This window comes from Pseudochaenichthys georgianus, chromosome 23 (assembly GCF_902827115.2).
Source record: "Pseudochaenichthys georgianus chromosome 23, fPseGeo1.2, whole genome shotgun sequence".
Classification (NCBI taxonomy): Eukaryota; Metazoa; Chordata; class Actinopteri; order Perciformes; family Channichthyidae; genus Pseudochaenichthys; species Pseudochaenichthys georgianus.
The window spans coordinates 7,826,710-7,846,253 of record NC_047525.1 but is presented as its reverse complement, the minus strand read 5'-3'; the positions used below and the strand labels follow the sequence as shown (position 1 = coordinate 7,846,253).

Below are 19,544 nucleotides of genomic sequence, written 5' to 3'. Positions count from 1 at the left end.
TATTGTTCTCCCATTGTTCTAACATGCCTGAAAGAGGTGAAATGTTAGACATGCTCACAGAATGTGTCATTGGTGTCGAGCATTGTCGCCTCCTCTGTGTCCGGTCTAAATGCTGATTCCTTTTTAGGGATAATGTTTTTAGAGGCCCAGTGAAAAGAGTACAGCTTACTGGCTTTTACGTTATGGAGATTCTCCTCCTCTGAACTAAACGTCCACAGTAATGCATCCACAGCACACGATTAATGCTCTTTTTGATGTTTTAAGTCTTACATTACATTCCAAGAAACATTTCAAATGAAAATATAACAAATGAAATGCTTTTGTTCCGTGTCTTTCCCTCCTCAGGTCTAAGTGGACAGCCTGGAGACATCGAGAAGCGGAAAACAGTGTTTGGGGAAAATTTGATACCGCCCAAAAAGCCCAAAACTTTCTTACAGTTAGTGTGGGAGGCGCTACAGGATGTCACACTGATTATTCTAGAAGTGGCAGCCATAGTTTCACTAGGCCTTTCTTTTTATAGACCTCCAGATGCCGATAGAGAAAGTAAGCAACACTTCTTTACAGTTTCCATTTATTTTGTTATTCCATGCTCATGTACTGTTATGTACAAGTATATAGGGTGTATGTTAAACAAATATTTATTGGTTGCAGTTGTCATTAATTTATCTGTGTGGATTTATCTGAGAGTTGTAGGTGATGCTATATTAACATGTCCCCTGTCCCTCTGCAGACTGTGGAAGGGCAGCTGGCGGTGTAGAGGATGAAACTGAGTCAGAAGCAGGCTGGATCGAGGGCGCTGCCATTCTTCTGTCTGTTATCTGTGTGGTGCTGGTGACAGCCTTCAATGACTGGAGTAAAGAGAAGCAGTTTAGGGGCCTCCAGAGCCGCATCGAGCAGGAACAGAAATTTACTGTCGTCCGTGGAGGACAAGTCATCCAAATTCCTGTGGCTGAGATCGTGGTCGGCGACGTTGCACAAATAAAATATGGTAAGAAGAGACAATGATTTGTTATGGAAGTTATTTAATTTAACAAACATGTTGCATAGATAATACCATATAATCAAAGATTTATTCAATAAAACAATTGCAAATTTCAGATTTGTTTGTAAACTATTGTTCCTCAAAGTGAACGATGCACTTTGTCTGTGTGTTTCAGGTGATCTTTTGCCTTCTGACGGGGTTCTCATCCAAGGCAATGATCTGAAGATCGATGAGAGCTCCCTCACAGGGGAGTCGGACCTTGTCAAGAAAACACTAGAAAAAGATCCCATGCTCTTATCAGGTAACATGCAGCCGGAGCTTTATTTAGATTTATTTGGAAATTGAAATGAAGACATCTGCGAAACTGACTGAGCTTAGTTGGTTTCTGTGAGGGAAACTTCTGTGTAGCAGCAATGCAGTGGGAGTCACCGACTCAGGAAAGGGACACGGGAAGAGCAGGAGCTTTGATGTCAAACACTGATGGTTTATTTGGAGCTTCGGCCGGAGAATTCACATCACAAGTCCAAGAGCCAGAGGTTCTGACTTCACAGTAGAGTTGCCACGTCAATTCTGGAGCGCCTCTCTCTCGTTAGCCCATTTAACTGGTTTCGCAGAGAGTAATCAACATATTCTGATAAGATAGCCTAAACAGTTGGGAACACTGAGTTACTTGCGTCTGACACTTATGGCCTCGAAGATTTCACAAACACAGAGAAGGAAGTGTCCCAGTGTACACACAACAATAAACTATTTGTGACCTAGGGTTGCCCGGTCATAGAATGGGAACAACAACATTATGGCTGAAGCAGCCTATCTCCTTAAAGGAGATAACGGAGGTCAGGGTTGGTCATGCACGTCATATCTAGGAGTCTAGGACAATTATTTCCCTAACAGTTTCAATAATACACACATCATCTTTAAAGTCTGGCTATGTGTGGCTCCAATCAGAATTCCTGTATACGTCCTACCGAGGCAAAACATTTACAATTACAGTCTTTATTTAGTTAAATGATAGATAGTCTTTTTAATCAATTTCATCATGTTTTTATAATTGTATCTGCTATCCTCAGTTTCTTAAAGGACCAATGCTAGACTGAGGCATGTTGTCAGTGAGACCATCGGACTGTACTATCTTGACACTTACATTTAAATCTACATTCAAAGTTGTAATGCTAAGGTGTATGTCTTTGGTAACAAACTGGGTTAGAAATGAAAGTGAACTCGTGTCCTTATCCTGCTGCTCAGTGTAATCAATTAGCAGCTTTTCAAAACTCCAGATGTAAACCAGTAATTGAGTTCAATTTGTGTGTGCCAAGACTCCATGAGCACAAAGCCCCTTTAACACTGTTTGTGCTGTCGCATAGCTTTGGTTTCACTCAAATCCCAGAAGAAGTGTGTAGGGATTCTGAAGAAACACTTCTTGTGTAGTTCATCTGGCTTGCACTGGCATACCTCCAAATGAGTGTGTGTGTGTCTCCCCCACTGCTTTTTAAATGTCCCTTAGCACAGGCTGTATCCCTTCTGCAATCACTCACGAATTGAAGGAAAGCATCCTCTTATTAACAGAGGCGTGAGAGAACTGTTTAACGCTTTTTACTTTCCACTCTCCCGCTCTGTTTCACTCTGTTTTCCTCTGACTTAAGCTTGTTTTGCTTGTTGAAATCAATAAGATGTTACTGTCGTCAGAGAGGGATGGAGACCCAGAGATCTCTAGAGAAACCCTTTTGTAGCCTTTCAGATTCATTAATTTCGCTCACACTGACAATTGGCTTTTGATTAAAGGCTGTTGAATAACGATTTGGAGGATTTTCGCAGCAGTGATTGTGTTTCTTTGTCTTTTTACTTGCAAACGCACCATTCCTTTGTATTTATTGCCGCCAATTGAAAACCGGCATTAAGTTTCTCCTTGTGTGTAGATGGCCACTTAAAAGCTGCTTATACCACATTCTCAGAAAGCAAAGAAATCCAGCTCAGCATTTAGTTTGAACCAAAATGATAAGGTCAAGTTACAGATATAATTAGTCAGCGTTAGAGCTGCAAAACAGTGTTTCCAACAGATCTGAAATATACTTGTGGTGGTAGCCGGGCACACACTGTTCTGATGCACACACTGCTCTGAAAAAGCAGTGTGTAAGTAAGGTCTCCCTTTCTGTTGGTCGCTTGTTAGCAGACCCTTCACGCGATAGCAGAGCGAACAGGTACAGGAGGCATAGAGCGAGGGCTCATTGTCCACTAGTTAATAGATGGCGTCGTGCTCGCGGACGGATAAGATAATAAACCTGGGCAGCCCGCCCAAGTAAAGAATCATTTAGTCAGATTCTTTACTTACCCTTCCCCTCCCTTCCTTATTGACGTTTTATTTTCCTCCTCTGTCCAAAGGCACCCATGTAATGGAAGGCTCAGGGAAAATGTTGGTTACGGCTATAGGGGTCAACTCTCAAACTGGAATTATCTTCACTTTACTTGGGAGCGCCGAGGATGATGAGGAAGAAGAAGAAGAAAAGAAAAAGGAAAAAGAGGAGAAGAAGAAACAGAGAAAAAGTTAGTATCCCAACTGTTCTGTTGTTCACATTTGAATAGATATTTACATTTTGTACCTACAGTTTGCATCTCGTATAAAGATTTCCTCATCTTGCATTCAGAATGTTTTATATTGAAAGCAGCAGGCCAGTGTGAAAAGAGTAGCTGACTTAACAAAGTTGCATGTGGACTAAGAACAAAAGATTGTTTCACAAGTTAGATGTGCCTTTTTAGAAGCACAGCAGCAGGTTTGAGATCCAGGGCTGGATTGTAGGAGATTAACTCACTTCAAATGATTTTTATTATCGATTTAATCTGAACAAATATTTGAAAATGATTTCCAACAACCCAAGTTAACACTCAAAGTGGTTGTATTATTTAATAAAATCACAGCAGCGTTTTTTTTTGTTGCGGCAATTTTGAATCACAAAAATAGATATATACATAATATACAAGCATGCTAGGTTACAATAGTAGTTTAAAGTGCAGATACTGTGTATTGTTCAGCAGTTTGTTTTTACTTAGCATACAATGTATTATTTTGTAACAGACAAGAAGCAGGAGGGAGCGGCGGAGAATCGTAAGAAAGGTAAGTTACACACACACACACACACACACACACACACACACACACACACACACACACACACACACACACACACACACACACACACACACACACACACACACACACACACACACACACACACACACACACACACACACACACACACACACACACACACACACACACACACACACACACACACACACACACACACACACACACACACACTCTATTACAACCATATATTATCCTTACAGATTAGCATCTACATTTGAAGTTTTTTGCCTTTTTCCTCTTTACATTTAACAGCGATGTAGGTCAAAGCATCAATTTGTATTAGAAAAAAAAAATACACTGCAGCAAACTTAATAGTTTGCTGCAGTGTATTTTTTTTTGCAAGTAATGAGGAGTTGCACATTCTTGCATGTCCCCGTTTACACTTGGTACTGGCTGTTCTTGCCTATCCATTGTGCTGCCTTGCCTGGCACATTGGGCTTTGAGCAGCAGGTGCTACTGAATCCAGTTATAGCGATTAGTGATGAGGAGATTAAAGCCATGCAACAATTCTGGAGCCAGAACATCTGCTTTCCCACCCATCGTTCTCTCTCGGACTTTTCCTCAGGCCCCCACAATTTGATCTATATTGATGTACCAATCTGAACAATTTAGAGTCAAACTGTAAGGATTTTCCGCCTTACAACAAGGATGATAAGGCTGTTTAGTGGTGGCTCAGCCAACTAGCTGGGCTTGTGTTCTCGGGCTGGGACACTATGATCAGTTTGCTTGGGTCTGTGACCACAACCCTGGCGCTAGTCCCTGGTGCACAGATTCCCTCTGCCTGCCAGGAATCAACAGTAATCCTTTAGACTGAGATTACACAGGCCATGTAAGAGCAGAACAAGCCACAGTCCACAGCAGCTGCAGTAGCCCAGCGTTAATGCCCCTCCTCTTCCTGCTGCATACATCCACACACAATACTACTGTCTACGCCATAGTAAAAAAGAGCTTTAAGCATAGAGCAATTGGAAAAGGACTGCATCTGCTCATACAAAGCAACGTTGCAGAATTGACACCCAGATAGTAATGATATTAAGAGGAGAATGGAAATGTGTCAGTTGTCCTTCAGCAGCAGTTCTAGCGCCAGTGCCCGGCAGAGCTAATGATTTTATCATGAGGAGTGACACGCAGAGACCTGCCCCTGCTGGCCTGCCGGCTGCCTCTCCTCCCTCCTCTGCCATTAGAGGCTTTGCGTTTCCAAGGTTACCTGGTTAGACGTGGGTTTGGGATTCCTGTCAGTTCTTTGTGCAAGGGAGGGGGGTCCGGAGGGATGTTGGGGAAGAGATGAAAGAGATTTAAGGGAATGTAACTGGCCACAGGAGTTGCTGTCGAAGGAGGATTGAATTCCTCCGACAGATCTGAATGCTATTTGCTAGTTAACCTGTTCTTTAAATCTCTAAAGGTGGGAGTATGCTAATTACTCTACCAAATCTTCCAGCTAATTACTGTGCGGTCAGACCACGGCAAACATAATTGCAGTGACATTTCCCAAGTTCCATAGATAAAAGGAAAGCAACAAAAAAACATGATAATTTGACATCCATTTTGCTCTTGGCAGTCGCTCTTGATTTAATCTATTATCTTTAAATATAGTGTTTTTCATGATGCTTCTTGTAATGCTGTTCTGAAGCAACTTGCTGTGAGTAGTTGGCAGCTAAATTAGATAATCAAATAACTGAAGTCTGTGTTATTTGACTTCCTACAGTTTATTCATTCACTGGTGTAACAGCAGCGTTTTTACCTCAGTTCATGCAAATGTAAGCAAATAGGCAAATCTAAAGAGGCTTCATGTGGTGCCTGATTACAGATTGCATCTCCTATGTGTTCTTTGGGTTATGCCGATTTGTCACGACTGAAAGACACAAATCCTGGTATCTTCTTGAATATTTGAATTTCTAATGAATATATAATGAATATGAATTTGGTCAGTAATGTGTTCCAGATAAGACAAATACATCTGATGGACAAAGTGCTGGGACACCGTTTAAACCAAAAACGTTTTCAAATGAATATGTGGACTGGCATGTAGACATTGAACACATAAGAATTTACAACACTAAAATGAAACGGCGGTAAGGTGTAACTGCCAGGTAGTTTTTAAATAGTTCTTGTCCTTTGCTGCAGCTAAAGCACAGGATGGTGCTGCGATGGAAATGCAGCCCCTGAACAGTGAGGAAGCTGATGCAGAGGAGAGGAAGAAATCCAACACGTCGAAGAAAGAGAAGTCTGTTCTCCAGGGAAAACTGACCAAGCTAGCCGTACAGATTGGAAAAGCAGGTGAGAAAAACCTTGGATTCCGGCAAACATGCTACGTAGCTTTGTGTCTCCTGATTGTCTGCCATTTGGTTTTGCACATCCAAAATTCGATCGGTCAATCTCTATCTTCCTTGTCTCGTATTCTCCTCAGGACTGGTTATGTCTGCCATCACTGTCATCATCCTGGTGGTGCTGTTTGTAGTAGACACCTTCTGGATCCAGAATCTTCCTTGGGTCAAGGACTGCACACCCATTTACATTCAGTTCTTCGTGAAATTCTTCATCATTGGCGTCACTGTCCTGGTGGTTGCTGTTCCCGAAGGCCTGCCTCTGGCTGTAACAATCTCCCTGGCATACTCTGTTAAGGTAAAGTTTGCTAGCCAAGTGACCTGTGGCCAGTGCTGACCTGCTTACACTTTAGCCTATTAAAGCTAGCAGGCCAGGCTGTTAGACAAGGAGACTTGGCCATTTGATACCCTAAAGCCAAGCTATGATCCCTGTGCTGAATCTGTTAGCCAACAGAGGGCTTCATCTTTTAAATCTTGCAGCCTTTACAAATAAATGTTGTCACTCAAGTTAAAGTTATGTTCTGGAAAAATCAGTCGTGTACAGAGTAGACATATAATAATAATGGATTTTGACGGAAATGTTACGATCCTGTCCGTCAAAATGACGAGCAGTGAAAAAGTCTTGCGCCACCTCTGGTTCAGATACATTTTCCCCTAGTCATGCTGAATTAAGTTGTTTAATCATTGGATGTATTGTTTTCTACAGAAAATGATGAAAGACAACAACCTAGTAAGGCATTTGGATGCCTGTGAGACTATGGGCAATGCTACCGCCATCTGCTCTGACAAAACAGGAACACTCACCATGAACCGCATGACTGTGGTGCAAGCCTTCATCGGGGAGAAGCACTACAAGAAGGTCCCTGAGCCAGAGAACATCCCCTCCTCCATTCTAGACATTCTAATTCTGGGCATCGCTGTCAACTGCGCATACACTACTAAGATCATGGTAGGTCTGACCAAATGTATTCTAAAACATTATGCCCCCATGAATATTGTCTTATAGAGCTGTACCAAATGTCGTTTACATTTTAAGCTAATGTTGAGGTTTTTTTTTTAAATGTTTATGACATCATTATCCTCAAAAGGAAAAGATAAATTAAATTTGTTTGTGCTGCAGAAAAACATTAAATTTTTTTAATGCATACAAATATAGATTGAAGTATAATATTTCACATGGAAAAAAATAGGGCATTTCGGAAATAGTGACATCTATGTTTTTTCAATAGATGTTTACTTTTTGACATTTTGGCAATATTGTAAATACGATACGATATACTTTATTGTCCCCGTAAGGACATTTGTTCTGGACTCTGTCCTGCAGTTCCGCATACATGTACATATACAAACATAGTGGACATTAAGAGACATACACATATCATCAGTCATACACCGTTTGAACAAACACAATACACAGACGCACATACTGACAATGGCGACCTATTGCAATACCCCTCATGGCCAACATAAATGTTTGGTTTGCAAGAGTCTTGCACAGCTGAGATCTATAACATTAATATATTGATGTCATCTTTATCCACAACTGTGCAGAAATACCTGGTACCAATACACTTTTAATATTGTTTTTGGATATGATTAATAGCGTTATGAATGTTTTTAACTATTTGGTACAGCCCTATTGCAGTGTCCTATTTGGCTTTAGCAAATACCAACTGTCTTCTACCTTTTCTCTCAGCCTCCAGAGAAAGAAGGCGGCCTGCCACGGCAAGTTGGTAACAAGACTGAATGTTCCTTGCTTGGTTTTTCCAATGACTTGAAGCGCGACTACCAGACCATACGCAACGAGATCCCTGAGGAGAAACTCTACAAAGTCTACACCTTTAACTCGGTCCGCAAGTCCATGAGCACCGTGTTGAAAATGGCTGATGGCAGCTTCCGTATGTTCAGCAAAGGGGCCTCAGAAATTCTCCTAAAAAAGTAAGAAACATTTTTTTATCTTGGCATTTTAGGGTTTACGTTAATATCTGTCTTCTGTTGGAATTATATTACTGAAAAGACATGCACTAATGTATATGAAGTATGACCAGTGTTTTCCATAAGAATGATTCCATAGATTTATTTGTACTTGTTTTAGCTGGCCAGTCTTCGCAGTAAATGATGTGTAATGTCTTAAGCAGCTAAGAAGTTCAAGTGCATCCCACCCAAGCCCCTTACTTTGCGACTTAAAAACAGGCGCTCAGAAAATGAGCCTGTAACAACTCTGTAAGCCTCTTAACCAAGCAGGCTTCTTTTTAACCCACAGGGGTGCTTAGAGGGACTACTTACTACCACAGTTAACCATTCAACCTCTTTGTCCTCTCCTCCTTAATCAACATTTCTCAACTTTCGTCTCCTTCAGGTGCTATAAAGTCATGACGGCAAATGGTGAGTCCAAGGTGTTCCGCCCACGGGACAGAGACGACATGGTGAAGAAAGTGATCGAGCCCATGGCCTCAGAGGGCCTGAGGACCATATGCCTGGCATACAGAGACTTCCCTGTCTCTGAGGGGGAGCCTGACTGGGACAATGAGAATGATATTCTCAGTGGACTGACCTGCCTCAGCGTGGTGGGCATTGAAGACCCCGTGAGACCCGAGGTTAGTGGCTTCACACACATCAGCAAGAGGGGACATAACACTTGTTCTAATTTAAACGGAGAGAACGTAATTTCATACATGAAAAGGCTTTGCTTTAATAAGTTGAACAGTTATCTTCATCACTTGTATTCAATGTGCTAGCACTTTATGCCCTTGGATCCAGTTATGCTGGACATTTCTAGATTAAACTACAGTGTTATCCGGCTATATCAGGAAGCAAAGTTGTTTATACCTGATCCAAAGAGTCTGCGTAAAAGCCAGTCGTCATAGAGAGTGTGTGAGATGCAACGTTATTTAAATATTGGGCTTCCTTTTCATTCTTTCCTGGAAGGCATATGTAGTGTTGCACACACTGATGGAATTTGCTCTGTGTTGAGATTAAAAACAGAAAGCTACAGAGAGAAGAACAAACTCTTATGCCTTTCTAACCTCCGCACAGATGGCCAACGGTTATGAGTTCCTGTCTTGTTAAGTTACAGGAACCTTTTTACTCCTCCGTTACACCGCAGAAAGGTGTGGGAGGGAGGGAACGGGGGGGTTCCAGAGCTATTTGACCATCAGGAAAGCACTTCTGATGAAGCATCCTGGCAGCTTAATGGGTTAGCTTGCTCTTGTGTGCTGTTTAGCACTCAGGCTTTCGGAGTAAAGCAAGACAATTGACTGACAGAAGATACTGCATCAGCCATTTTAGATAATGATATTGAGGCTTTTGAGGGAGTGGTTCCACAGTGAGACAACTAAATGGAGGTTCGAAATGGAACTGGGCAGGGCTCGAGCGTAAGGACGTCCCTTCGTCCCGTCGCCGAAAAAAATAGGGTCGGGGAGGATACAAAATAATTTTGGGGAGAATTTGGGACGAGTTAAAATGAAATACGCTGCTAACTCTACGAACGGCGATGAAAATGAAACTGACAGCACGTTACTCTGGGTTCTGTCTTCAGGACAGTGTGTTGGATTTGTTGTTAATTGGATGGGACTTGATTGGATTCAATATTAGAGTAACTTTCTCGTTGTGTTTTTTTAAATATATTTGGACTTTGTTTATGTGATTGAATGATTTACTCAAATAAAAAGACAAGGCAATTTTATTTCTATAGCACTTTTCAGCACGTGGCGATTCAAAGTGCTTTACAGATTAAAAGCAAACGACATTTAAGAAATACAGCACAAATACATTATTAAAAAGGCATTTAAGAACAGGCATAATAAGCAAAGGTCATGAAATAAATAAAATAAATCAACACAGCAGGTACAGAATACATAACTGAAAAGGCATACTGTCGTGTGAGTATGGGCAGCTCAATTAAAAGCAGCGGCAAATAGGTGCGTTTTTAGTCGGGATTTAAAAATAGGAAGTGTTTCGGCGGACGTGCACGATTTAGGCAGTTTGTTCCAAATAGTTGGGGCACAATAAGGTTGATGAATTATCATCTAATGATTTGTATGATGTTTTATTTATGTTAAAGGTCACTTTGAATGATTTTAACTAATGACAATGTAGAAAAACTAATATTTTAAATTCGGGACGGTCCACATTAATTTCGGGACGGTTCCGGGAGGATGGTGAAAAAAGTTAGTCGAGAGCCCTGGAACTGGGTCATTAGCTCTTGCTAGATGATCTTCTTCAGTCCTTCTCATTTGTTTTGGCTTTTTGCCAGTTTTTGCTGGGCAGGTGGTATACACACAACGTGTGCTGGAAAGATTTGCTTGTGGTTTGAAGGGAGCTTACTACAAGCATTGAGACTGCAGCATATAGTCACTATATGAATTTAAACCTCACAAAACCTAGAAAATAAGATGATGGCTGCGTATAGATCCGTAGATCCAATGACCGATTCACAAAACCTGAAATTTAATAATTTTAATATCATTGTGATATGCAAAACATGCATTAAACATGCATTACTCGTTCATTGTGTTTCCACTTTCCTGCAGGTCCCAGATGCCATCAAGAAATGCCAGCGCGCCGGTATCACAGTGCGGATGGTGACTGGGGACAACATCAACACAGCTCGAGCCATCGCCACCAAGTGTGGCATCCTACTGCCCGGAGACGACTTCATCTGCATAGAGGGAAAAGAGTTCAACCGAAGGATACGCAATGAGAAAGGAGAGGTGGGCCTCGGCAGCAAATTACTTGACCTCAAAATTGACAGTTGAAAATGCTGCTTTTGGGATTCTATCAGGATTCTATTTTCTCATGTTTCTAGATCGAACAAGAGCGCATTGACAAGATCTGGCCCAAACTACGAGTACTGGCACGCTCTTCCCCCACAGACAAACACACCCTAGTGAAAGGTACATCGGTTATTCTGGTCTGAGCTAAATGTTTTGCTGTTACTGGTTTGTTGTTTTCAAGGATTATTCTGAAAATGTATGTTATACTTTTATCTAGGTATTATTGACAGTACAGTGTTAGAAAAAAGACAAGTAGTAGCTGTGACAGGAGATGGTACCAATGATGGTCCCGCCTTGAAGAAAGCTGATGTTGGCTTTGCCATGGTGAGTTTTGCTATCTTTAATAAGACTTAAAAAGAGGATCTATTACTTGAAGATGCTAACATTACAGTTATTGGTTATATTGGAATGTTTATATATTGTGATCAGATGCAGGCAGATTCTTGAGCATCATCTTTCTTTGTCTCCAGGGTATTGCCGGCACAGATGTAGCTAAGGAGGCCTCTGACATCATCCTGACTGACGACAATTTCTCCAGCATCGTCAAGGCCGTCATGTGGGGGCGCAACGTCTACGACAGCATCTCCAAGTTCCTCCAGTTTCAGCTAACTGTCAACGTGGTGGCTGTCATCGTAGCATTCACAGGAGCCTGCATCACACAGGTCAGCACCAGAGTTAATATAAAAGAAAACGCATTGGTCTCTAGCATGAAGGTGGTTGACCTAAACGTTTCTTCACTGGTTCACACTTTAACGGAGTGAAAATATGACCTTGTGAAGATCCAGCTAGGACATCTGAGGGGAAACACAGGGTGTGACGTGATTTTTATTTTACACCATCAAAGTGGCAAAATGTTGTCTCTATTTTGTGCATGTGAAATGACTTTAATTTTGTCTCTGTTTGGTAGTCAAGATAAGCTGGGCACTGCAGCCTAATGCAGTGATTTAAATATCATCTTTTGTATCTCAGCCAGAAGATTGCAGATCTATCTTAAATATTCAATATATTCCCCAGAAATAGTCTTAATTTCCATAACAAGCCTGCCCTGTGGCAATAAACCTTCATCAGTTATACCATTTGCATTTGTGTACGGAAACCAAGTAACTGACGGTTGTGCTGCAGACAAGGGCATACATTGCTATTTGGTTCACGTCAGTTAAAATCTATTTAATTTATGCGTCGTATTTCCATGGGGTTAGAGATTTGATCCTATGTGTGACTGATAGATGGATTATTTGAATGTTATTAAACATAATTTGATGGTCAAAGATCAAGTTTGTGGGCTTCACTCAAAACGCATGTGCTAATTAAGACAATTTCACACACATTTCAAATAGGATAAAATGATGAAGTGATGACATTTTGCACGGACATGGCTATAAACTGCAGCTGGACTGGTAGGCGGAGGCATTCAACCGAGAGGAAGTAATTCCAGTTCATTCCTCCCTCTCTCCCCCCTTCTCAACATAATGTGATGCCTCTCTCTGCCTCCAGGACTCTCCACTGAAAGCAGTCCAGATGTTATGGGTCAACCTCATCATGGACACTTTTGCTTCACTTGCCCTGGCCACGGAGCCCCCTACAGAAGCCCTGCTGCTTAGGAAGCCATATGGCCGCAACAAGCCTCTCATCTCCCGCACCATGATGAAGAACATCCTGGGTCAGGGAGTGTTCCAGCTAATCACCATCTTCACTCTGCTCTTTGCCGGTAAGAACCCATCCAGGGTGCACAGCATGTGGACTTGTTGTGTAAATCCGTCCGTTTATTTGAACACATTGTCTCTGACTGCTCCTGTAGGAGAGAAAATCTTTGATATCGACAGCGGCAGGAATGCACCGCTCCACGCTGGACCCTCTGAACACTACACCATTGTCTTCAATACCTTTGTACTGATGCAGCTTTTCAACGAGATCAATGCCCGCAAAATCCATGGTGAAAGGAATGTCTTTGAAGGCATCTTCAACAACCTCATCTTCTGTAGTATTGTCTTTGGTACCTTCATTATCCAGGTAAAGTACACAGGCATATTTCGGCTTATATATTTTTTAGTAATTCTGCTTGGTGACTCATACTGCAACAAAACATGATCAGTCCCTGAGACTTGCAACCTCTAAATGTGAATCTCAAAGATTGCTCTCTAATGGATTCCGCCTCTTCCTGCTTCTCCAGATCGTCATAGTGCAGTTTGGTGGGAAGCCGTTCAGCTGCGTGGCTCTGAGCCTCGACCACTGGCTATGGTGCACTTTCTTAGGCTTTGGCTCTCTGCTATGGGGACAGGTATGAAGTGACTATACAACTGAGCTTCACCGTCAGTTTGCCAGAGAGAAACAATGGTATGACACTGCCCCCCTGTGGTGGAGTTGGTGTAATGGGTGTCTAATGGTGGCAGATAAATGCAACAGTATGTTGTACTCTATTAAAGAGATGGGTAAACTCCCAAATTCAAAATGAATATTTTCATTTTAAATATAATCTGTTGTAGTTATACTTCTCTGTACATAGCTTCAGCCCATCTTCAATTTTATTTAGATCAATCTGAACTGTCAAATGAAATGAATGTCTTTTTATTACTTATTATATACTTAATATACCTTTTTATTCATGGTATCTTTTCCTGTGACCAAAACAACTATATATATATATATATATATATACACACATTATATAATAATCATGATAGAAGCTGAAATCAGAGATCTAATCATTTTCAGCACTTTTGCTTAACAATTACTGAAATGTTTAGTTTATTATTATTTCTGGTCTATATTTGTTGTACCATAATGAAATAATTTGTTAGCATAACTTAGAACATCATTATCCCCCTTTTTATTAGCTTTGTTACAAAAATGTGTTTATTTATAAGCCTGTCACCTCACTGTGGGATGAGCTTGGACACGGAGCAAACCCAGATGACGTACAGCTGTCGTTGCCATGGAGCCTGGCAGACATTTTCAGGGTCACCGGCTGTTTAATGTCTCTGATGAAACGTAGCTCGTAATTAAATGCCAATCGGAGGAGTTTGACATTTTCACAAGTCAGTGCTGCTCATGTAAATACTCATGTGTTCCAGGTCATCTCCTCGATACCTACCAGCCGCTTAAAATTCTTGAAATCAGCGGGCCATGGCACCCAGAAGGATGAGATCCCGGACGAGGAGCTGGACGAGCTGGACGACAACGATGAGATCGACCACGCAGAGCGGGAGCTCCGTCGAGGCCAGATCCTCTGGTTCAGAGGCCTCAACCGCATCCAGACTCAGGTAACCATCCACAGACCCCCCTGTACCACAACCAACACCCCCAAAGTCCAAGGGAATCAAAAGCCATAAACCCTTTAACTCTCTATTACTCTTCCAGCTTAAAATCGATGTTCTCTTTCTCGCCATTCTTAAAGAATGGCTTGTGCCCTTAAACAAAAGCCTTTCCTCTTATTTTCTGTTTTGCTTCTGGGCTATTTCTGACTCGTTCTGAATCTGCTAAAACACGACAAGTTTGAAGGTACTGATGAGAAGCGATTGGATTGGAAGCACGATAAAACGGCTGAATGTTCAAAGCGTAGTGGCATTGCTATATTCACTGGAAATATGGATGGATTCTACGGAGAAAAGAGTGAAAGAGAGGTCAGAGCTCCCTCCGATCAGTGCCTTTAAACCCAGCGCCCCCCTTTACTCTCTCTCTCTTTGAACTATGATGCCTAAATCAAATTTCCAAGTTATGTTTTCTATTGTTGCTGGTGCCTTTTCTTTATTTTTCACTCTCCTCTGGCTGTGTTGTTTTATTTCCTCTGGGCTTTTCTCCTGTCACGCTGTCTGATTCTTTGCAGATGGATGTAGTGAGTGCGTTCCAGAGTGGAACTTCCTTTCAGGGGGCTCTAAGGCGGCAGGCCTCCAACTCCAGCCAACAACAGCACGATGTAACCAATGTTTCTAGCCCTACACATGTAGCCTTATCCACTACTACCACTACTGCCACTGCCGCCAACACCGCTTCTGCCACTGTGGGGTGTGAGTGCGTGTTCCCCTCTAGTGCATGAGACTTTTTTTATCTCTTCTGTTTTTCTAACATCTTCCTCCTCCACTCTTCTTCTCACCTAACGTTGACACTTTTACTCTCTCATGCCTCAAATGTCATGTAATGTCAAAAAGATACCAACAAGACATCTTCCATATTGCTTCGATAACATTGCTGTATATATATGTATGTAACCAGGTCGCTTCTAGTGTCAAAGTGTTATCTCTGTGTCATCATGTTTTCTGTTCTGCTTCCGCTTCAGTCCTAGAAATGGCATAGGTTGGGAAGGGCAGGGGGGGTGATGTGTATTCTGGATTGACTGTCACCAGGTTTGCCTGCAGCTTCCCCCCGTGTGCTCTGTTCCTCTGTAGCACCCATGGGTCTGTGTCGCAGCTCGCTAGTCCCTAGTTGGGTAAATGTTTTGAGTATATGCCCATGATCACGGCCAAAAACCATAGATGGGGACCTCCTGTGAGAAAGTGTATCCGAGTGTCAGTGGATGTCTTGTCAGTCAGTGAAATAATGAGCTTTTCTCCTCCAGCTGTGGCCATGAAAAAGATAGGGGGTGGCAAGGGAGAGGCTCCAATAGCACCCTGTAGTGGACCAGCAGCTGCAGCTTATATGACAGTTTATTGGATGCGTATAGTTATGTAAGATCTGGCAGCCCTTTTCTGCATGAAACATCACCACATAGAGAGCGGACACGGATCATTTGATGATGGTATTTCCAAAGGCCGTGCTCCAACAACCGTGTGGCTGGTGACTATTTTTCTCTTTCAGATCTTCCTAGGCAAGACCTTCTGACCAGCCTGGATCTTAAATGTCTAACAGATGTCCCGAGTGTGGAACAAATGTCTTTGCCCCTTGAATGTCAAAACGTGGGACTTTCCCAGATACATTCACACTAGTTCTACTGTTTTTCCCCCCATGGCATGTCGGAAAATATGCAATTTAAGTAATGTTCAGATCTCTGTCTCAGGTGGAATCCCCTGATCCTGCCTCCATTCTAAACTCTGAACTTTTCCTTTCCGGTTTCTCCTTGAGTTTCTCAAAGTCTTTTTCCTTGTTGAATACTTGTTTGTTGTCAGTATGTGTCCACCTGGCAATGTGTTGCCTGAATAGAATGAATTCCACTGACTCCCCACATATTCTTCTTTAGATTCTGTGAAATGTGTCATGGGCTATACTCAAAGGTTTACTACCATTGAACACAAGGTAGCGCCACGCTCTGCATGGGTTCAAAGTTCTCTGGTCTCGTTTGTGAGTTTTTCTCTTTGTGCTGTTTTTGACACGTAAACCAGCTTGTAGCTTGGCTGCCGCAGCTTTTTGTTTTTACCCCACAAACATAAGCTGTAACTGACCACCCCTTCCTTCTTTCTGTCTCCGTCTCTTTCTTCCTGTCTCTGTCCTCTGCCTCTCTTTCCTGTCCTTCCGTTTCTGTCTCTTTCCTTTGTCTCTTCTTTCCTCTGTCTCTTTATTTCCGTCTTTCATTATGCCTCTATTCCCCGGTCTGTTTTTAACTGTCTTTCTTTCTGTCTATTCACATTGTCTCTCTGTCTGTCCTTCTTTCTGTCTCTTTCTCTGTCACTTTCTTTTCGTTTGTTCTTCCTGCCTTTTTTCTCTCCCAACTCTTTCCGAAGCATGTCCAACAAAAGTAAACTCTTGTGTCCAGCCTCTGTCCTCTCTTCTCTTCGGATGTGTTCTTGTCTAGAGAACAACATCCCTCTTGTCTCTTAGTTTCCTTTTTGCATTTTGATTAATCAGACACCAAGTGTTTTGTGACATCTTGCAACTGAACTCACCAAAACAAAAACATACATTGCATTTGGTTTGACATTGGATTGACCCTTCCCAAAACATTGGAGGATTTCCATAATGGATTTGAATAATATCTATTTTTACAAGCTTACAGTCAGGTATCAGTTTTATTTCTACTGAATGGAACTCGAGGTTTCTATTCTTCAGAAACACTTTCCTTAGAGTCATGGCTAAAGTCTAGCTCGTGCTTATACTTGATTAGCATTAGCATCATTTCTGTCCATCAGAAATGTAAATTCTGAGACATTTTTACATTTATGTTTTGGTATATTGGCAAATGAACCGAACTGAAGAACATAGGCTGCTCCTCATTACATTTTCGGTGGTTTGAAGGCAAATATTAGGCAGCCAACTTAAAGTTAGCTGCTATTACAAGTTGTGAATTTAAACAACTGGACATAACTGCACACCTGCACGAGAGTTCTCCCCCTCACAGAATTTGTTGCCCCTAAAACTCACCTCTTATTGACCCAAGAAAACCTGCGCCCTTCACTTTTTTATGTTATCCAAATTTAAAACGCACAAACATCCGTACTGATTGTGACTGACGGTGTGTTCCCTGTCGCTTCCCCCTCCCTCCAGATCCGGGTGGTGAATGCATTCCGCAGCTCCATCTCCCTCTATGACGGGCAGGATAAGCCCGACTCGCGGTCATCCATCCACAACTTCATGAACCACCCCGAGTTCCGGATAGAGGACTCTGAGCCCCATATTCCCCTCATAGATGACACCGACGCGGAGGACGACGCTCCTACCAAGCGCAACTCCTCCAGCCCCCGCAACACCACGCCCACGCCGCCCTCACCCACACCCTCCCACACCACCATCGCACCCACCGTCATCCCCACCACGCCGGTCTCTCCCTCCCCAAACCAGAACAATAACGCTGTGGAGAGCGGTAACCACCTCCTCCCAGAGGGCCCCAAATCAGGAACCCCCTCGGCCCCGGGGAGCCCCCTACACAGCCTGGAGACCTCCCTTTGATCTGACCCCCGCCACGTGTCTCCACCACCCGTCTACCCGCCACGAGGAGCTCCACGCAGACAACAGGAACGACGAACACTTGGAGAGAGAGGCGAAGGGCTAGAAGGAGAGCGTGTGTGAGCTGGCTGGACTCAGAACAGCAAACATTCAGAGGGATGTACGGCTTGGTGTGGATGCTTTGGTCTTCTTTTTGTTGTTCTTATTATTACCCCGCTGCAACACAAGGACTCTATCTCCACCCCCCCCCCCCCCCCCCCTCCTCCTTGGTCACTTTTTTTTCAAGGGGTGATTATAAACTCAGATTGAAAGTGACCTGTTTTTATTATTCTATTATTATTATTATTGAATTGAGAAGGGGGGGTGCTCCTCCTGGCTTGAAGTCTGTAAGAATTCTGAAAGAACCTTTACGCTTCTCTTTTATCTGAATGGTGTTGTATATTTATCTCTTTGGCCCTTGCTCATTCAAAACTTATTTCTGCTCCATTGGCTGTTAATATTTTGAGTTATTTATGTTTTTGGAAAAAGCAGGTCTGTTTACAAAGTTTGTAGATACTTTTTTTCTGTTTGTAGGCAAAAGAGCTTCCTGATGTATGATGCAGAGAACTGAGACAGAATATAAAATGAATGAGAGGATTATTTCAGATACTGCTGTATTTTCAGGAAAAAAAGGGTGTTTCTATTGAAACTTAACTATTTTTGCCTGCAAGTTTTATTTGTTATATATTTGTAGATACATGTAGAACCTTCTAGCCAAACCGATAAACACTAAGGCTTGTATAGAAAAGAGGTCCACGGTTGGAGGAGTTTTCACAGGAGACGCGACGGGAAAGACAATTCGGGCCTCTGTCCACTAACATTGCTATAAATATTCTTCCATTTCTTCGATAGTTTTCATGTGCACAAAACCTTCTGGAGTTCTGGATTCTCTTTTCATTCATTCTTTTGTGTTCAAGGATTTCCACATGTTAAAATTTCACTCATTAAAGGGAGTTAAGAGGATATCTGGGCCCATCTTTAGCAAGCATCTCAGACTGACACCAATATCATGCTGAAACAAAGTCTTACCTCGCAGTCGGAAATGAAGTTATTAACCTCCTGCAGTCGCTTCAGCAGGAAGTAGAAGTTCTTTAGATTTGTTTTGTTTTACTCACTGCACCGTAAAGTAAAATGTCTTCTTGTAGTAGTTAGATTTAAAAGATTTGATGCAGGGAAATCTCGGGTGTGTGACCAATTTATGCATGCAAGGCTAACATTGATTTTATCCACAGCTCATAAAACACTACTAAAATCACCTTTTTGTTCAAAGTATTGCTGTATTCAGCAAGTGCTCCTATTTATTCTTCACTTACACTAAACTTGAATGTGCCTTGGCTACAAAAACAATTGAGACGATGCATTTCCCGCCTGCAGGTAACTCCTCAGATAAACACTGTTACTCCTACAGCTAAGCGTAGGACCAATCCGCTGCATTCTGATGCTTCTGGGCCAGTTGTGAATCATTCGCT

The 19,544-nt window shown here is 42.3% G+C and overlaps 1 protein-coding gene across 3 annotated transcripts in view; it reads left to right on the top strand.

Annotated features, from left to right (window-relative positions):
* Nucleotides 1-18,296, top strand: part of atp2b1a (ATPase plasma membrane Ca2+ transporting 1a) — a 43,336-nt gene extending 25,040 nt beyond the window's left edge. Inside the window, exons 3-22 of one of the 3 annotated variants that reach the window (XM_034074886.2) lie at nucleotides 346-543; nucleotides 731-988; nucleotides 1,158-1,283; nucleotides 3,362-3,523; nucleotides 4,053-4,091; nucleotides 6,252-6,404; nucleotides 6,535-6,749; nucleotides 7,158-7,400; nucleotides 8,148-8,389; nucleotides 8,811-9,048; nucleotides 10,984-11,163; nucleotides 11,259-11,346; nucleotides 11,444-11,550; nucleotides 11,697-11,888; nucleotides 12,721-12,934; nucleotides 13,025-13,236; nucleotides 13,397-13,504; nucleotides 14,298-14,486; nucleotides 15,050-15,139; nucleotides 17,638-18,296. In XM_034074886.2, coding sequence (XP_033930777.1) covers nucleotides 346-543; nucleotides 731-988; nucleotides 1,158-1,283; nucleotides 3,362-3,523; nucleotides 4,053-4,091; nucleotides 6,252-6,404; nucleotides 6,535-6,749; nucleotides 7,158-7,400; nucleotides 8,148-8,389; nucleotides 8,811-9,048; nucleotides 10,984-11,163; nucleotides 11,259-11,346; nucleotides 11,444-11,550; nucleotides 11,697-11,888; nucleotides 12,721-12,934; nucleotides 13,025-13,236; nucleotides 13,397-13,504; nucleotides 14,298-14,486; nucleotides 15,050-15,139; nucleotides 17,638-18,039 — 3,656 coding nt within the window. In that variant the 3' untranslated portion in view covers nucleotides 18,040-18,296. Of the gene's footprint in view, nucleotides 1-345; nucleotides 544-730; nucleotides 989-1,157; nucleotides 1,284-3,361; nucleotides 3,524-4,052; nucleotides 4,092-6,251; nucleotides 6,405-6,534; nucleotides 6,750-7,157; nucleotides 7,401-8,147; nucleotides 8,390-8,810; nucleotides 9,049-10,983; nucleotides 11,164-11,258; nucleotides 11,347-11,443; nucleotides 11,551-11,696; nucleotides 11,889-12,720; nucleotides 12,935-13,024; nucleotides 13,237-13,396; nucleotides 13,505-14,297; nucleotides 14,487-15,049; nucleotides 15,140-16,396; nucleotides 16,453-17,637 lie in introns of all 3 variants that reach the window. The other 2 variants (XM_034074888.2, XM_034074887.2) reach the window with 2 other exon arrangements.
* Nucleotides 18,297-19,544: the final 1,248 nt, after the last annotated feature.